Source organism: Scleropages formosus, chromosome 2 (genome assembly GCF_900964775.1).
Source record: "Scleropages formosus chromosome 2, fSclFor1.1, whole genome shotgun sequence".
In the NCBI taxonomy this organism is placed as follows: domain Eukaryota; kingdom Metazoa; phylum Chordata; class Actinopteri; order Osteoglossiformes; family Osteoglossidae; genus Scleropages; species Scleropages formosus.
In genome coordinates, this window is record NC_041807.1 from 34,308,830 (window position 1) to 34,326,405 (window position 17,576).

Below are 17,576 nucleotides of genomic sequence, written 5' to 3' on the forward strand. Positions count from 1 at the left end.
AAGGCACTTCATTATTTAACTCCACTGTACTATTCCAGTGGACAGTCATGAGCTGTTAATCACATTACAGATTTTGATTATTACTCTCTCTGTTATTTTTACATGATGAGATCAGAATTCATATAACAGTCACAATATGTGACTGCTGTATTCATACTGAATAAAGCCATAGGAGTAAAGACGAAGGCACATCACATCTTCTCTCTTTGGCCGTTTCTCAAACATGTGGCTGTGCTCATGCTAAACCTGAAACATTTATTTATGTCACCCTGCACAAGTCCAAAAATGATTTCAGCCACTAATTTGGCTCAGTGCAAAAGACCCAGAACACACAGATTTGAATTATGTTATTAATAACTTTAAAATGGATTAATGCATGCTTTTTGTCACACGCTAATCTCGTAATAGCGCTGACTCCAGATGACACTTAACACTTTTATTATTCTTTTAGTGAATTTTACTGGAATTTAAGTGTTCACTTAGAGGCCACTTTCGCATAGAAGAGCAGTTCCCCATGACAGGTCAACATCCAGTCAAGTTCCTTCTCAAGGCATGTATAGCGCCCCATGTCTGTCTGCGGAGAGCCAGGTAATCACACTGTTGCCAGCAGTAAAATTTCAGGTTGCTTGAACTGCACCCAGAGTGAAACACGGGGCTGCAGCAGTGCCTCCTACAGCGTGGCCTGTTTGCTGTGTGACCTCGGTGATGTCAGGCTCCCTGCGCTCCAGGGACTGAGCACCAGACTGTTTTTGCTGCCTCGGTATCAGCACAGCCAGCAGAGAGGAAAGAGACAGCTGCTCTGGGGGGAGATTTCAGGCAGCTGACAGTTTCATTGACCCACGTTTAATTTTGGAAAACTTCAATCATTCTTTCACATGCCAGGATTATAACTGGCAAGAGCTGTGATGATGACACCAACTTGTGTGTGGAGTGGGCTTACTGAGTCAATATAAATTAGATTAAACCTTCTTTTAGCCCATTTTCTGTGCTCAGTTCTTTGAAAACAATGTCATAAATAAATGCGTTAATGAGTTCTGCAGATGCTCGCTAATCGTACAGGGGTCGTTCAATTAATATGGTTAACACCTTTCTCCCAAGTTACTCACAAATTTGTAGAACACGTTTACACAGCTGGATTTCTTACTAGAGCTTTCCAGGTAAAGCACCTTACTCAGCTGAAAAGTGACTCCTCATCAACCTTAATTGCAAACTACAGCTTTTCTGACCTGAACTAATTTTCCAATATTAATTTTATTACTATAGGTACTATATTTACATAGCCTACAAAAAATGAGCTTCTTTTCATTTAATTTTTAGTGCTTTTTTTATTTTTCCAACATTTTTTCTTGCATAAGTTTTATTTCACCTGTTTGAAAGGAAAACACTTATTCCCATGCAGATGAACAATACGTATATATTAAATATGCAATATTATTAGATAATAAATACACACACACACTTTCAGAACCGCTTGTCCCATACGGGGTCACGGGGAACCGGAGCCAACCCGGCAACACAGGGCGTAAGGCCGGAGGGGGAGGGGACACACCCAGGACGGGACGCCAGTCCGTCGCAAGGCACCCCAAGCGGGACTCGAACCCCAGACCCACCGGAGAGCAGGACTGTGGTCCAACCCACTGCGCCACCGCACCCCTCCTAGATAATAAATAATAGATGACTATTAAAAACCTATTTGGGGGTGCGGTGGCGCAGTGGGTTGGACCACAGTCCTGCTCTCCGGTGGGTCTGGGGTTCGAGTCCCGCTTGGGGTGCCTTGCGACGGACTGGCGTCCCGTCCTGGGTGTGTCCCCTCCCCCTCCGGCCTTACGCCCTGTGTTGCCGGGTTGGCTCCGGTTCCCCGTGACCCCGTATGGGACAAGCGGTTCTGAAAATGTGTGTGTGTATTAAAAACCTGTTTTTTACCTCGTACTCTTGGTTTTTCCTTGTCACATGCAAATAATTTCAGAAACTTTTGAGATTATTTATGAATTCAAGGCAAAAGAGTAATTAAAGCTGGCTGTGCTGCACATTTTACAATTGTTTTCATTAAAAAAGGTTGTTTGCATCTCAGTGTTTCTTTGTCCAGAATTTCTGTTTGCTCACATAATTTATCCAAACTGAACTAGTGTCCAAACATAAATATTACATATTGCATAGTGGCTTGGACACTTGTTCCACTCTGAAAGCCAAAACAAACACATGTAATGGCAAAAATCTTGTGGGTGGAAGGCCGACCCAGAGCCAGGCCAGTCTGCACACAGCGGAGGTGTGAAATCCACAGGTCAAGCGCACCTGTATTGTATCGTGGATCTGTGGGACAGCAACAGAAAGGGGTACACCCATCGGATACTACAGTGAACCATACACAAGTGTGTGTATACTGGGTATTTTAATGGACTACTAACAATTTACCTGTTTCTAAAATTGTGCAGGGGGCTGCAGTGGCGCAGTGGGTTGGCCCAGGTCTTATTCTCCGGTGGGTCTGGGGTTTGCGCCCCACTTGGGGTGCCTTGCGACGGACTGGCATTCCGTCCTAGGTGTGTCCCCTCCCCCTCCAGCCCTGCGCGCTGCTTTGCCGGGTTGGGCTCCGGTTCCCCGCGACCCTGTATGGGACAAGCGGTTCTGAAAATGTGTGTGTGTGTGTGTGTGTACTAAGTTTACCTGTTTCTAAAACTGGGTATTTTAATGGACTGCTAACAATTTGCCCGCTTCTAAAACTAGGTATTTTACTAGAGTATTAACAATTTGCCTGTTTCTAAAGCTGTATTTTACTAGAGTACTAACAATTTACCTCTTAGTAAATGAGTATTTTACTGGAGTACTTAACCACATAGCTCAGAGGCTCAACTTGCATTCTCACAAGCAATTCTCCTCTTTACTGGTGTACTGGCAAATGTACAGGAAAGCAAGTAAGAAAAGGCCTTAATTATTTGCTCAGCATTTTGTTGGGTTTTTTCTGTAAATTTCAGAGTAGCATTTGTCTTTTAATGCAGCTGTGCAGCGGTGAAGATCGCCATTCTAGTGGTAGTGCTCCGAGAACCCCAGACAGATACCCATCTACATGTATACATCACTGGACACTGGTTGTCCAAATATTTCCCTTACATTGTCCCCATACCTTGCAGTGTTGATGTGTATCCATGCATCTCACAAACATCAAGGAACTTCATGCTTCAGTGGATGAACACAGAATCCTATTCCAAGCACATACAACACATTTCTGCTCCTTTCATATAATTGAATAACTGAATTATCATTTAATTCAGCTGTATTAAAGCAGAAGATAGCTTTGTAATCATGATTTTATATTGTTTGCCCTACACGTGTAAAATCGAATGCCTTCTTTTTAAAGGTAGTGAAGAATGTTTCTCAGATTTAGATGAGCAAATGAGTAATATGTTAATAGCACTGCAAGCTGGAAAGGAGAGAAAGGAAACCCCAAGCACTCAGGTTGTTACAATTGCTGTTTTTATTAACAATGTTTTGTTTTTATTTTGGGGGGTGCGATGGCGCAGTGGGTTGGACCACAGTCCTGCTCTCCGGTGGGTCTGGGGTTTGAATCCTGCTTGGGGTGCCTTGCGGCGGACTGGCGTCCCGTCCTGGGTGTGTCCCCTTCCCCCTCTGGCCTTATGCCCTGTGTTACCGGGTAGGCTCCGGTTCCCCGTGACCCCGTCTGGGACAAGCGGTTCTGAAAGTGTGTGTGTGTGTGTTTATTTTAGTACCATAATAAAACTATATTTTGAGTGTGACTAATTTAGCTGAGAAATATTTCTCTCTTGGATTTCCTTCTAGTCTTTAGATTTAATTAATCAGAATTGATCTTGCTCTGTAACTATGTGTGTGTGTGTGTGTGTGTGTGTGTGTGTGTGTGTGTGTGTGTGAGAGAGCGAGAGAGAGAGAGAGAATGGCTGACCTCTGATGGACTGTTCCTCTGTCCAAGAGAATACCATCTCCACTAGCATGACACTGCTGGCCTCTAGTGGTGAAAATGCTAAATAGCATATTGTGTCATTTTAAGGAGTACACCCCCTGTAGGTTACTCTGATCATCACAACTCCTGTCCCCTTATCGTTTCAGCAGTCATTCCCCACAACAGCAGCAAAGTAAACATGATATGAACACATTTTAAAAAGTTACAGAAAACAAGTTCATTTAACTCTGTACAGAAACATTATGCTCAGCACAAGACAAGGTGAGAACAATGTCCTGTCACACTGACAATTTGAACTAATCACAACTGAAAGAGCAGATTTATTATCCATCCATCCATCGGCAACAACCGCTTGTTTTTCAAGCCAAGATTTTTGCAGAACTTTATTTGTAAAGAAATCAAGGGGTATAATTAAGATTTTATTGATATTTTATTGATGATAAAGTTGAGAGTGGCCAGAGGATGAGAAGCACTGGATCTGTGATGAATTGGCCAGAAACTGGGATGGAACACAATGTTGTGGAGATGTGTTGTGTTTTTAATGCTGTTTAAAGTTCATGAAATGGTTACACTAGTATGGATTCATATTCCATCAAGGGAACACCCTGCTTCATATCCCATGCTTTCACAGATTTAATAAAACCGTTTATTTGTGGGTGTATAATGCAGAAACACACACACACACTTTCTAAACCGCTTGTCCCAGACGGGGTCACGGGGAACCGGAGCCTACCCGGCAACACAGGGTGTAAGAACGGAGGGGGAGGGGACACACCCAGGATGGGACGCCAGTCCGCCACAAGGCACCCTAAGCGGGACTTGAACCCCAGACCCACCAGAGAGCAGGACCCGGTCCAACCCCCCGCGCCCCCCAATGCAGAAACAGACTTGTATATTTTAAGTACAATGCATCTGGATTACAGTACTGTCTCCTCTCTTTCAGTGGTACTTGTTGAGGTATTTGGCAATATTGTACACATTCCCCTATTTAAATATAATAAAATGTAAGACCTCTTTGACAGGATAACTTATGTTCAGCTATCATGATAAACATTTGACTCTGTTACAAATGACAGCACTGGCCTTTGGGGAAGGCTTTAAATACCTGCAAAGATGTTTCTGGAACTGTGGACACCGAAATGTCTCAAACTGAAGTGTCCTTCCGGAACTATGCATCCCCAGAGGGGCTGATCTCCACACTGCTGTTTGTGATCCGAATGCCATACCAGCCCGCCCAGAACCGTGTGTCCTTCCCACCATGAGTGAACCTGATGAAGCGTACACCTGGCCCATAGTCACGAAACACGTGCTTTATCTGAAAAAAGTTCACACGAGCCTTCAGACACCTGCCATTGGTGTAACAGCATAAAGGTATTCAACATCTGGATATTGTGTAGTTGTTCTTAGGAAAACTACTGAGACTAAACAAAACACTAATTGTAACTAAATAATTATGGCCCTCAGGTTTTGTAAAAACTAAAATCATTTCCAGGCAAATGAAAGCTTAGAGACATGAATCATGTATAATTTGCCACTCACCTGACGCCAATTCATGACATTGGGATAATGAAAAGAGAGGGGACTGGGACAGAACTTCTGGATGACCATTTTGTTCTGGTCCAGCAGTTCCACACAGAACTGGTACACACATCCACAGTCCTGGCAGGGAGAGTACCTGTAGTGGACAGAACACGCTGGAAGGTAAGTGTCTTTTTCAAGCCCGGAACAACAAGACAATGAAAAGAAGAGATGAGACGCTCTCACCACTCAGACGCTATGACGTCCGGCTGAACTTCATCCATAAACGCTGCTCCATAACCCTCTTTGACCAGGTCTATTAGCTGAGATTTTATACAGAAACTAGAGCCATAGTAAAAAGACATGGTAACTTATAGAGGACATCATATGAAGGCGGTTGTACACAGCATGAGGATTTTGGACCATGCTTATCATGTAAAAGTAGTGCAGACGTATAATAAGAGGACAATCCCATTAATGATTCGCGGGGGCTGCTCATCCAGACGCTTCACTACTCACTCGTACGATGTGGCAAAGTGTTTTCGGACTGCTCTGTCGGGAAGGGGGTACTCGCGGGACACATTTTCTACGTTCCAGCCATCGCCACCGTTCTTCACGATGTTCCAGCCGTCAAAGTCCTCTGAAGAAAAAATGCAATCTGAGCAGGGACTGGAAGGGACACCTATAAGGACAGCTGGTAGCATAGTGGTTAGAGCTACTCCCTTTAGACCCAAAGATTGCAGGTTTGATCTCTGGCTGCAGTATCCTTGAGCAAAGTACTTACCCTAAATTGCTCTAGTAGAATTACCCAGTTGTATGAATGGGTAAATGATGGAAAGCATGTAATAACTGACCTTGTGAGTTGCTTTGGAGAAAAGCACCAGCTAAATGTAATGTAAATACCTTGCCTGCACTCACACATACTTAATTTAGTCATTCAGCTGATGCTTTACTAGTTACTTCCTGCAGTTATTCACCCATCGATACAGCAGGGTAACTTTACTGGAGCAAATTTATGGGAAAGCACCTTGCTCAACCGCTATGCTAGAGAGTCCTGTCAGAGGCCGTCCGCGAGCCCCTGCTGTGACGTCACTCTCTTCCACGCTCACCCTCCTCAGCCCTGGGGTTCTTGAGCAGGTTGCGTCTCCTCTTGCACAAGAAGTAAAACTGGCGCCAGTCTTTGAGAGGATTGCTGGCGTTGCGGGGCTCGTACCCCTCCCGCCGACACCTGTCCCGCCACAAGGACGTGCTGTCCACCAGCTCCTTCCACTGGCGGCAAACCAGGCGGCAGACGCACACGAGCTCGCGCGCGGGGACATTCGTGAACACTTCCTCGAGCACCGCGATGGGGAGCGTGGGAAGCATCGCCGAACGCTGCAAAAGAAAAGATGCATGGAGGAATACACTTTTTGTTGTTGTTTAAAAATTTTGGAAAAACATTAATACATTTAAACATTTACTTTTTTTGTTTTTAAGGAAACTCCCAAGCTTTTCACACGGACCGGCAGTCGTCGATCGGATCCAGCTTTATATTCCTGTTCTAAGGTGAAACCCAGACAGTGAGACACTCACTCACTGTGCGGTTTTATCATGCATTTACGGCTGCGTGCTACTCGAGTAAATTTGTGCAGACAGGAAGAAAGCCGTTGTTGTTAAGACAGTTATTAATAAGAACTTGCTTCACTCAATTCGAGAGCAGAAAACCGTACGGACCGCGGAAATCGCAGCTAGTGTACATATGGAATTAGAAAATGTAAAATACGTAAGTAACGTGATTGCGTAGCAAGACGCGTTATGATATATTCATGTAAGATGGCGGAATAAAGAAGCTACGTTAAGTCAGCCACGTCTGGACTGCTCATTAAACCACAAACATTACAATAGTATATAATTAAATAATTCGTCTTGCTTCTCGCACCTTCTGAGTCTGTTGCCCAACGAGAGTGTACGGAGCCCGAAAGGAATCGCAGCTAATGAATGTTTCGCTTGCGTACCCTCCCATCATGCAGGATCTACTGTACGGGGGGCCTAGAATCAATCGTCAAGCACAACAAGTCACCCTTTATGATCAAGCTTTCCGTTTCTCGTCTAGTTTACACTCACACAGTGTCACTTTTTTTTATTAAGTACACTGACTGAGCTCGTACCAGTTGTTCGAACCCTTGGCAAAAATTCGGCGCCGCATCCATCGTGCTGAGCGGGAGAGATTTCACCGGGATCTCGGTCCACGACGACGTCTTTTCTCATCAACATGATTAAAAGAGAAGAACTCAGGAGAGCTAGAATACAAATACGATGGAGAAAGAAGTGAAAGCTGTGCCACGGGTGGTGGTGGTGCTGGCTGGGGGGGGCCTCGCGGACCAGCACGAGCGCACGCAACAAAAAGAACAACTTAAGAGTGCTCGAAAACGAGTCCGAGTGTCATCAGATAAGCGAAGAAAATATTTCTTGTATTAAAACATACAGACTGGATTCTCACCGCAGGCCGCTCTTACTCACTGCAGTCATCATGTACACTGTAATCGGATAAACATAAACTGACGCTGTTTAATTTCGGCACAAATTGTCAATGACAATGTTGAATGAATCATCATGATGAACGCACGAAACTGCGCTGCTGTCAGATACTCGTTTTTAAATATATAGTATTTCTTTTATTCCAGGCCTACCTTCTTAATACACACACACACACACGGTGGCTGCGAACAGAGAATGGAGATGAATGGGAAAAGGCGGCGGAGTTTCGATTCCTGCCCGCGGACCTCGGCCGTCCGATTCATGACACGTACAGGAAGTCCGCGGGACGACCGAACACACCCGTCACGGCAGCGTGAGCGCTCGCAGCAAACGTGCAGGTCAAGGATCAACACCCCCCCCGTTATGAAAAATAGCAAATAGCAAGGAAGGAAACCTTTTCCGAAGAAAGAGGTTTAATTGTTACTCTCCCGTCTCTCTCCTCGAAGTAATGACAGTGCGCGCTTACAAAACAATATACTATAGTATATATAATATATTAAACATTACTGTAACAGGCCTCACAGTTACTTAGTGAAGCAGGGAACGAGTATGGCGATGTAGTGCGCTCCAGTACGTGGGAACTCCCCCCATAAGAGCTTTCGGTTCCCACTCGAACCTTGGTCGGACAAATGAGTGCGCGATGTTTACTCGCCGTAGCGCCTCCGGTTTCGCTGGGTGCAGGGAAGCGCGAGGGAAGCGCGAGGCAGTTGCTGCGTAAACTTGTGAGGTGTTTTTTTTTTTTTTTAAAATTAAAAGTTCTATTCCTCCACAGTCCTTGAGATCACTGACACCCCCTCCCGAAGTAAAAGTCGGCTTTATTTTCATTACTACATGTTTAGGGATGGGGGTGTGGTGGTGCAGTGGGTTGGTCCAGGTCCTGCTCTTTGGTGGGTCTGGGGTTTGAATCCTGCTTGGGGTGCCTTGTGACATCGTGGTGTCCCCTCCAGCCTTATGCCTTGTGTGCTGGGTTAGGCTCTGGTTCCCTGTGCCCTGTCCTGGGTGGGTGGTTCAGATCTGGTGGTTGGGCCTTGCCCAGGGGTCCTACCACCACACACCATGCTTAGGACAACATATACACATGTCAAGTGCAGTAATATGTTCAGTCTAATAAATAAATTATAAAAAGTGGGGGGCTGTGTTGGTGCAGTGGGTTTGGCCTGTGCCTTGCTCTCTGGTGGCTCTGGGGTTGAGTCCTGCTTTGGGTACCTTGTGATGGACTGGTGTCCCCTCCTGGGTGTGTCCCTTCTCCAGCCTTGTGCCCTGTATTGCCAGGTTAGGCTCCAGCTTGTCAGGACAAGCAGTTACAGTCAATGTGTGTGTGTAAAAAGTGGGTAGTAGAAAAAGTACATTTTTTTTAAAGAATATAGAATGTATTAAGTAAGGTTTCAGCAGAACAGCCAGTGGCAGAAAAAAAGACATTCTGTGTAGTCTGCATTAAAGTGGCTGGGGTCATTCTCGATGGGGGGTCAGAGTTCAAAGTCAGGTGTGTTAAAGGTGGTAGAGAGAGTTCAGGATCCTGACAGTTTTTTTTTTTTTTTGGGGGGGGGGGCGAGGGGGCTATTGCAGAGTCTGGTGGAGCCAGCTTGTATGCTTCTGTGTCTCTTCCAAGCTAAATAATAATGACACAAGTCACCAGAGTCACTTCATGTCACCTTTTTCTCTATGTATGGTCTCTATGTACCATTTTAATTGTGTGGAGCAAAAATCACATTTCAGAATAGGGACTCCATCAATTGTCTAATAATAATTCATCTGCAATGAAACTGCTTTTTTAAAGTTTTCTACCATCATGGAAACACGTGCCGAGTTCCAGCTCACTAAGACCAGGTGTCACGAATGAGGTTCATCTCTTATTCAAACCCAACACTGATTGCACCAGTAACTCATGTTAACTGTCCCTTATCCTAGGCTAGTTTCACTGTTTGAACTTTTTGAAATTATTATTGATGCATATTCTGCCCAGAAGTCAGCAATACTCAAGTTCTATCATACCCTGCGAAGGACTAGTATCCAGTCGAGGGTGCCCAGGGATTCTAGGATAGGATCCATACCCCTGGGACCCTGAGCAGGACAAGCAGTTACAAAAAGTGAATGGGGGAGATACAACTTTATTAGAAGAAAATTTCAAACTCTTATGCAAAAAATTCCAAATAAGAATTGGGTATCAGAAATAACAGTATATTCTGACAGACAGAGGTGTCCGTTTGTAGACTAGACGTGTATGGTGATGCGGACTAGAAGCGGAGAAGCCCTCACTGTTTGCGAGCTTCAGATTCACTCATGCATTTTCTTTTTTTTTGAGTTAGGGTTAAAAGTGACTTTGGATTTAAAAACAAATTAAGTTACGGGCAGCGCTGCTGTCTCACAGCACCTGCGTGGCGCAAGAGGACGCGGGTTCTATCCCTGCTCAGTCTGTGCAGAGTTTGCATTTTCTCCCCGTGTCTGTGTGGGTTTCCTCAGGATGCTCTGGTTTCCTTCCACAATCCAAAGACATGCTGTTGAGGTTCCCCCATAGTGTGTGAGCGACAGAGAGAGAGTATGTTCCACTGATGTATGGATGAGTGACCCACTGTAAGTAGCGTATCTAGCAGTGTAAGTCACCGCGGTGAATAAGGTGTGTGGGCTGATAACACTACATAGAGTTCATTGGAAGTCGCTTTGGAGAAAAGTGTCTAAGTAAATGTATAGACTTAGGCGTCCAGCTGTGTTATGCCTAAAGCGGAAACAGTTAACCAGCATGTGCTCATATCACAAACTTTTCTGGAATATTCAGTGTCACATTTTACTGAGTACAGCCAAGATTTGTCAGCTATTACATTTATTAGGGCATTACAAAGTGAAAGATGTATTATTCCAGAATATTTTTCACTTCACATGTCTTATGTGTGTGGCTCTGTTTTATATGTGTGCGTGCACACACACACACACACACACACACACACACACACACACACACACACACACACACACCATCAGTTACCAATTACCGTACATGCAGTGCAATATATGCTAGTGGACATTACAGCACTTCCAAAATCATGTTATGCAGCATAACATCACATAATTGTTATACATAACTGCTTAAAACCCACTGCCCTTCCTTCCGTGGTAAGCTGTATATTACACACCCCCATTTAGATAAAATGTTAGATATCTAAGAAGATGTTTCTGAAGCTGTGGTCACTGTTTGAGAGTTAAGTCTTGCAGTAAAGTGTCTTCCAGGACTATCTATCCCCAGAGGGGCTTATCTCCACACTGCTGTTTGTGACCCGAATTCCATACCAGCCCGCCCAGAACTGCGTGTCCTTCCCCCCATGAGTGAACCTGATGAAACGTACTCCTGGCCCATAGCCATGGAACACGTGCTTCATCTGAAAGACAAGTTGATGGTGAAGTCAGTAAGACACCTGAAACCGACGGTATTAGAAAAAAAAAAAAAAAAAAACCCTTCAACATCCATGTACTGGAAAATCTTGTTTTTACTGCTATCTTAGCTAAAACTAGTAATATAAAATTAACACAAAATCATAAATAACCGAAAAACATGCTCATTTTTATTCCTCATATAGTCCAAAACAGCTATGTCAAAATCATCAAGTCCTCCTGCCACAAATGACAGTTTATGACAATCATATTTATGGTTTGCCATTTACCTGTTTCCACTGCATGTCATTCCATTGTTCAAAATAGACTGGATCGGGATGGAACTCCCGAATCACTTTCTTTTTCTGGTTGAGCAGCTCAACGCTGAAGTTATAAACACATCCACAGTCCCAGCGAGGAGAATACCTGATGTGCACATAACAGACTGGAAGGTAGGCGTTTTCTCTCAGGCATAGAAAAAAAGACAATGAAAAGAAGAGATGAGATGCTCTCACCAGTCAGACACTATGATATCAGGCTGAACTTCATCCATAAACGCTGGTCCATAACCTTCTTTGACCAGGTCTATTAACTGGCATTTCATGCAGGAACTAGAAAGCACACAAAAAAGGGAGGGAAGGTTTATATAAGACACACAATATAATATAACTTGAAATGGGATGAAGCAACCCAGAGGTTCGGTGGCGCAGTGGGTTGGACTGGGTCCTGCTCTCCGGCAGGTCTGGGGTTCAAGTCCCACTGGGGGTGCCTTGCGACAGACTGGCATCCTGTCCTGGGTGTGTACCCTCCCCCTCCGGCCCTACGCCGTGTTGGCTCCGGTTCCCCGCGACCCCGTATGGGACAAGCAGTTCAGAAACTGTGTGTGTGTGATGAAGCAATAAATGGCATCAAGATGTTCCAGAATATGGATATGCTCTCTATGGAGATTTAATGCACACATAGAGGAAATGTCAATATGTGATTTGTGGGCAGAATTGCGTCAGATTTATCTGGGTCCTTCAATACTCACGTGTAAGAGGTAACAAAGTATTTTTTGACCGTTTCATCTGGAAGAAGATGCTCTTGAGACACGTCTTCAATTTTCCACTTATCTCCACCATCTTCTAAGATATTCCAGCCACTGAATTGCCCTGAAGCAGACGAAAACAAGGTATCTCAACAACAGGATGTGGAGTTAGCAGCTGAACTGCAGTCTGTATGCCTGCTATTGGTTTTCCGTTTCCCCTACTCTCCAGTAATGTCCACAACATCACTCTCTTCCACTCTCACCCTCAGCCCTGGGGTTCTTCAGCAGGTTGCGTCTCTTTTTGCACAGGAAGTAAAACTGACGCCAGTCTTTGGGAAGACTGCTGGCGTTGCGGAGCTCGTACCCCTCCCGCCGACACCTGTTCCGCCACAAGGACGTGCTGTCCACCACCTCCTTCCACTGGCGGCAAACCAGGCGGCAGACACACACGAGCTCGCGCGCGGGGACATTCATGAACACTTCCTCAAGCACCGCGATGGGGAGTGTGGGAGGCATCGTTAAAAACTGGAAGACGGTGGAAGACATCCCTTTTAAAGAATTTCTTTTTTTAATACATTTTAGAAAAACATTAATGCATTCAAAGATTTACCTGATCTTTTTACTATACATATATTTAAAAAGTTATATAACACTACACCATATAAAGTTACAGTAATACACAAGCAGTCCTAATTTTTCCAAAGTTAGTAATTCACAAAAAATTACTGACAGGGGGGAAAGCATCACAAGGGCTAAGGCCATATTCATAAAACTCAGTCCCCATCCATTCCCAACAGTCATCCTGTTGAGTGTTGCCCTGCTTTTCTTCATTGAGTATATTATAATATGTAAAATATAAGGTGGGACACTTGCGGTGGGTGGCGCTGGTGTTTGACAACTTCCTGGGCTGTTTCAGATGTAGGATGGAATCCAGCTCTGTCTATGTGTATGTTTCCCCTGTGTGGTGTGGGTTTCTGCAAATTTGTATTGACCTGTGTATTTCAGTTTTTAGCCCATTTTGCTCAGTTTCATTCTGCTGTTGGCATACTCTATTTCAAGTGACATTTTAAACATGCCATCTCTGATACGAGTTTAAATATATACAGTAAAGTTTGTATAAGCAGATCCTAGAGTAACGTGGAGAAACCAACTGCGCTTCAACAATCACGTATCTGTACGTAAAGCTCTTAGACAGCGGCGAAATGCACTTTTCTCTGAGACCTACCCTAACTCTGAAGACAAGAAGGATCTGCTAAACGGATCAATGAATGAAAATGTACAAGTTACCAGCTGAAGGCACTCCCTTTTCAGGAAAACATACAAAGGAGACACTCTTGTGAATCATGAGTAAACTTTAAAGCACATATAACACGTGTCTTCTGTGCCGTAAATAAAAATTATTGCATCTTTATATGAAAACTACACGAAGGAAACTTTCGTTTTACCCCAGAGGGGCGCGGTCTAGTGACGTCACCGCGACGTCAGCCAACGCGCGCACAGCTACTTCCTGCTTTGGTTACGACGCATCGTTGATTTTTTTTCTTTTTTAAAACCCTTGAGGACATCGTCGAGTTTTGGCCAAATCGCTGAAAAAACATTTACAAAGTAACAGCATGTACACTAGCCAGTCAAAACTAATGAGGTCTTTCCAGCCTCCGCGGAAGGTTGAGAAAACGGATAAATACTTAGTCCAGAGCAGAGTTCCTCTTCCACCACAGACAGACGCCTCCTTACGTTTGTTTCAGCCGAAAAGCCATGCGCGCTCCGTACTTGTCCCATCCCTCTGCGCTTTTTACCGGGGGAATGTGACACTTTCCGTCCTCTTTTCCTCGATAAGGCCTGGTTCGCGTCAGACATCTGCAGACAACACGGAAGTAACCCTGATTCTGATAGCACCCGACCCGTGCTGTCCAAAACGCGCTCCGACTGGCGGAAGGACAGCTGCTAGCCAATTGAGCGCCATGAAACGTGACATACCAAACACACACTGGGTCTCTGACCGCTGTCAGCGCTGCTTGCTGCCCGGCTGAGGACCCAGGCTGTCCGCGCTTACTTGGCGCGCTGGAAAGTGCCCCCCCCGGGCCCGAGGTGTCACAGTGCGCGCCGCAAGCGGCCTGGATTCTCCTTCCCGCAGCGCTGCGTCTTCGGGGGGGGGAAGGAGAGGCTGATTGACGGTGTGTTGGGGGAACCAGCAGTCGAACCCACTATCCACGTCCCTGTCGAGTCCCCGATCCCCTGTTAAATTAGAGACAATTTCACTAAGTCCGGCGACACATCTGGCAACCCCGGCTTGAGGCGCTAGGGCGCAACCGAACAACATGATGATCATGTGTACTTGTTGGATCTCACTCATTCAATGAGTTTCGGCGGTGTCTAGTGCTTCGATTGCAGATAATTACAAGAATTTACCAGATTAGTTTCTGTTTCGTATTGATAATGCATAGCAAAACACTTTTACCTGTGGGGGATTCGTTAACAAGCACGTTGCCTCCGAGCCATCTCTGAAGTGAGTGATGTCAGGAGAGAAGACAGACTTCAACGAGATGCTACTCAGTATTTGTACACGTACTGTAGCCTTGTTGTTAATAGATAATTATGTAATATCGATTGTCGATGAAACACTGATAAGCGCAGCTATATTTTCTCCTAAGTCGAATGGCTAAATTTCACGTTGGTATTTGTTGTAAGTGGGGTCTTACACAATATTTGAAAATTGAACGTAAGAAGCACGCGCGATTACTGAGTGCTTTGACCATCATTAGTCCGCTTTATTGAATCAGGGAGCAGTGCGAACTCCGGGACTGGGAAACGGGTTACTGTCGGCCATCTCTGAGCTGCTGGTGTTGACAGCACACATCTGAGGTGAAGAACGCCCTGTCAGACTGTTGTTTTTCTATTTTATTTTTTTTAAAAAACTAACTACATGTTGTAGTTTACTGTTTCTGTAGCCGCGTTGTTTAACAGATCGTTATGTAGCCGCGATTATCCAACCCAGCCGAGCTTTCTGGAAACGTGAGGGGCACCGCTCGGTTGCCATTTTTGTTCGGGGCAAGGAGCGCGTGGTGGCGCGTGATGCCGAAGAGCTGCTCCGCGTTCAACTGCACGAGCCGCTACAGCAGTAAGAAGCCGCATGTGACTTTCCACAGGTGCGGAAGGGACGGCGCGAGAACGTTCACGCTCACCTAGTGCTTCCTGCTAGTTACTGGTGTTGTCACAGCTCTTCTTCTCGCTGCCGTGTTTAAATTAGGAGCTTCTGTTGTTTTACTTTATTTCGTTTTATTTGTCCCAATTTCTTCTTCTTCTTCTTCTTCTTCTTCTTCTTCTTCTTCTTCTTATTATTATTATTATTATTATTATTATTATTATTATTATTATGTCAGGGTTGATCCAACTCCAACACAAAGAAAGTGCACCTGACAGTACAGGTAGCAGTGATCACATGACCACAGTCTGAGATGGAGTACAGTACAGTGCTTGACACACGTGACGTAACCAAACTTCTATCAGGAAGTATTTCTGTATTGCATGATGCAACGACCTTACGTGGAGGCAGGCTTGTGCATCACTGACATTACATTTACCTGACACTTTTCTTCAAAGTGACTTACAGTGTTAAGGTATTTACTGTTATGTATCCAACTGGCTAATTTATTTTTACTGAAGCATTAAATTTATTTATTTAGCTGATGCTTTTCTCCAAAGTGACTTATCATGTGAAGGTTATAATTATTTATCCCCTTACACAGCTGGGTAATTTCACCAGAGCAATTCATGGTAAGCACTTGGCTCAAGGGTACTACAGTCAGAAGAGGGAATCGAACCTATGACCTTTGGGTCCGAAGGCAGTATCACTAACCAATACGCCAGCAGCTGACATCAGCGCTTTTTCCCCAGGTTTCCCTTGAGTAAGCCCTCTGTGCTCAAAGAGTGGCTGGAAAACATCGGCCGAGAGGACTTCCAGCCCAAGAAGCACATGGTCATCTGCTCGCACCATTTCACCCCGGACTGCTTCAGCAGCTCAGGCAATCGCAAGAATCTGCTGTGGAACGCCGTACCCACGCTGTTCACATCTCCTCTGCCCAACGCTAAGGTTTGTGTCGCCGTTGTTGTCATGCTCAGCGGCTTTCCGTGTGGGAAGTGCTGCTAGGTGCAATTAAAAATGATCTCGCAAACTGTTCAAACCCCCAGAGGAGGAAGTCTAGGAAAAGGATGAAGTGCAAGAAAGCTCATGTTTTGCCAAAGTGGGAGCAGCTGTTGTTACAGGCAGCAGGTTCGGAACCAGAAGAAGTGGGTTTGGGAGAAAATACAGTGGGAATCGATAACGCTGTGGAGAAACAGCTCAGTTCTGTTCTGCAGGTACGTCTACAACTCTTTCCTGTTTATTCTGCCGTTTAACTCAAATCTAAGACAAAGCTTTTTCATTAACTGTTGTGCTGATGCTTACCCATTTACGCAGCTGGGTAATTTACTGAAGCATTTTAGGGTAAGTATCTTGCTCAAGGGTACTACAACTGTAGGTGGGATTTCAACCTGCAACCTTGGGGATAAAACTTAGTAGTTCTAACCACTACACTACCAGCTACCTACCCCAACACCACCCTTGTCTCCAATTCTTCTCTGTGTGTATCAGCATCTCCCTCCCATCGACCACAATTATGCGCTGCCCAGTCACCATGCAGCTCGAACCCGTCTCTTCAGCGCCCTGGACACCATCGGATGGCTTCGCAGGAAGTTAAAAGTGAAGTGTCAGGAGCTCCGGAGGATGCGGTTAAAATTGTGTGCTTGCCACAGGGAACTGGCAAGTCTTCGGGGACGGTGTCTTGTTCCAGCAAGGCTGAGGTTCGATCAGAATGGGGTGGCGCGACATGCTGCACTGCACAGTCCCAATGGAGAAAAACTCTGCACTTAATCTTTCCATGTGTCAGTTAGTCCTACATTTGGATTCAAAACTAAATGATATTGCATCTACTCAAGAGCATTCAAGTTGAGAATTGTTGAACATGGATTTCTATGTTTATATAGAGAAGACAGGTTTTTTTTTTTCTTACATTCAATTTGTAAATCTAAGGCACAAGTAGGCTATAATACACACACGCACACACAGTCTACAACCACTTGTTCCGAGCAGGGTTGTGGCAAGCTGGAGCCTAATCCAGCAACCCGGTGCATGGCCGGGACACATGCAGGACAGGATGCCAGTCCATCGCAAAGCACCCCAAG

The 17,576-nt window shown here is 45.0% G+C and overlaps 3 protein-coding genes across 19 annotated transcripts; 1 reads left to right on the forward strand and 2 right to left on the reverse strand.

Moving 5' to 3' along the window:
- Nucleotides 1-1,898: 1,898 nt before the first annotated feature.
- Nucleotides 1,899-8,267, reverse strand: LOC108940221 (F-box only protein 6-like). Of its 6 annotated transcripts, none has more exons than XR_001966551.2 (7): nt 8,119-8,267; nt 6,559-6,823; nt 5,969-6,089; nt 5,696-5,791; nt 5,471-5,606; nt 5,037-5,246; nt 1,899-2,310 (listed from the first exon to the last, which is right to left on the reverse strand). XR_001966551.2 is itself a non-coding variant. In XM_018762210.2 (6 exons), the coding sequence occupies exons 1-6, from the start codon at nt 8,227-8,229 to the stop codon at nt 5,100-5,102; spliced, it is 876 nt and encodes a 291-aa protein (XP_018617726.2). In that variant the 5' UTR covers nt 8,230-8,267; the 3' UTR covers nt 4,748-5,099. The 6 variants fall into 6 exon arrangements, 4 of the variants coding, with proteins under 4 accessions (XP_018617726.2, XP_018617727.2, XP_018617729.2 ...); XR_001966552.2 differs by lacking the exon at nt 1,899-2,310 and adding an exon at nt 2,581-2,603; XM_018762210.2 differs by lacking the exon at nt 1,899-2,310 and having other exon boundaries at nt 4,748-5,246.
- A 2,640-nt stretch (nt 8,268-10,907) lies between these two features.
- Nucleotides 10,908-15,834, reverse strand: LOC108940215 (F-box only protein 6-like). 11 transcript variants are annotated; one of them, XM_018762192.2, is made up of 9 exons: nt 15,539-15,834; nt 14,815-14,857; nt 14,334-14,591; nt 14,091-14,213; nt 12,620-12,881; nt 12,360-12,480; nt 11,845-11,940; nt 11,620-11,755; nt 10,908-11,337 (listed from the first exon to the last, which is right to left on the reverse strand). In XM_018762192.2, exons 4-9 carry the CDS (start codon nt 14,211-14,213, stop codon nt 11,191-11,193), a joined length of 885 nt encoding a protein of 294 aa, XP_018617708.1. In that variant the 5' UTR covers nt 14,334-14,591; nt 14,815-14,857; nt 15,539-15,834; the 3' UTR covers nt 10,908-11,190. The 11 variants fall into 11 exon arrangements, with proteins under 11 accessions (XP_018617708.1, XP_018617709.1, XP_018617707.1 ...); XM_018762193.2 differs by lacking the exon at nt 14,815-14,857 and having other exon boundaries at nt 14,410-14,591; XM_018762191.2 differs by lacking the exon at nt 14,815-14,857.
- Nucleotides 14,600-17,503, forward strand: thap3 (THAP domain containing, apoptosis associated protein 3). Of its 2 annotated transcripts, XM_018762203.2 has the most exons (5): nt 14,600-14,862; nt 15,137-15,502; nt 16,251-16,446; nt 16,545-16,712; nt 16,987-17,503. In XM_018762203.2, exons 2-5 carry the CDS (start codon nt 15,429-15,431, stop codon nt 17,263-17,265), a joined length of 717 nt encoding a protein of 238 aa, XP_018617719.1. In that variant the 5' UTR covers nt 14,600-14,862; nt 15,137-15,428; the 3' UTR covers nt 17,266-17,503. The 2 variants fall into 2 exon arrangements, with proteins under 2 accessions (XP_018617719.1, XP_018617718.1); XM_018762202.2 differs by lacking the exon at nt 14,600-14,862 and having other exon boundaries at nt 14,878-15,502.
- The last annotated feature ends 73 nt before the right edge of the window (nt 17,504-17,576 follow it).

Excerpts from the sequence above, each read along its gene's own strand:
- thap3 (XM_018762203.2), top strand. The coding sequence starts at position 15,429 with ATGCCGAAGAGCTGCTCCGCGTTCAACTGCACGAGCCGCTACAGCAGT. Across the intron at positions 15,503-16,250 it reads CCGCATGTGACTTTCCACAG|GTTTCCCTTGAGTAAGCCCT; the intron begins GTGCGGAAGGGA and ends CTTTTTCCCCAG. Across the intron at positions 16,713-16,986 it reads AGCTCAGTTCTGTTCTGCAG|CATCTCCCTCCCATCGACCA; the intron begins GTACGTCTACAA and ends TGTGTGTATCAG.
- LOC108940221 (XM_018762210.2), bottom strand. The coding sequence starts at position 8,229 with ATGAATCGGACGGCCGAGGTCCGCGGGCAGGAATCGAAACTCCGCCGC. Across the intron at positions 6,824-8,118 it reads TGTGTGTGTGTATTAAGAAG|CGTTCGGCGATGCTTCCCAC; the intron begins GTAGGCCTGGAA and ends TTTCTTTTGCAG. Across the intron at positions 6,090-6,558 it reads GAACCCCAGGGCTGAGGAGG|AGGACTTTGACGGCTGGAAC; the intron begins GTGAGCGTGGAA and ends TTTTTTCTTCAG.
- LOC108940215 (XM_018762193.2), bottom strand. The coding sequence starts at position 14,213 with ATGTCTGACGCGAACCAGGCCTTATCGAGGAAAAGAGGACGGAAAGTG. Across the intron at positions 12,882-14,090 it reads GCTTTTCGGCTGAAACAAAC|TTTTTAACGATGCCTCCCAC; the intron begins GTAAGGAGGCGT and ends ACCGTCTTCCAG. Across the intron at positions 11,756-11,844 it reads GATATCATAGTGTCTGACTG|GTATTCTCCTCGCTGGGACT; the intron begins GTGAGAGCATCT and ends TGTGCACATCAG.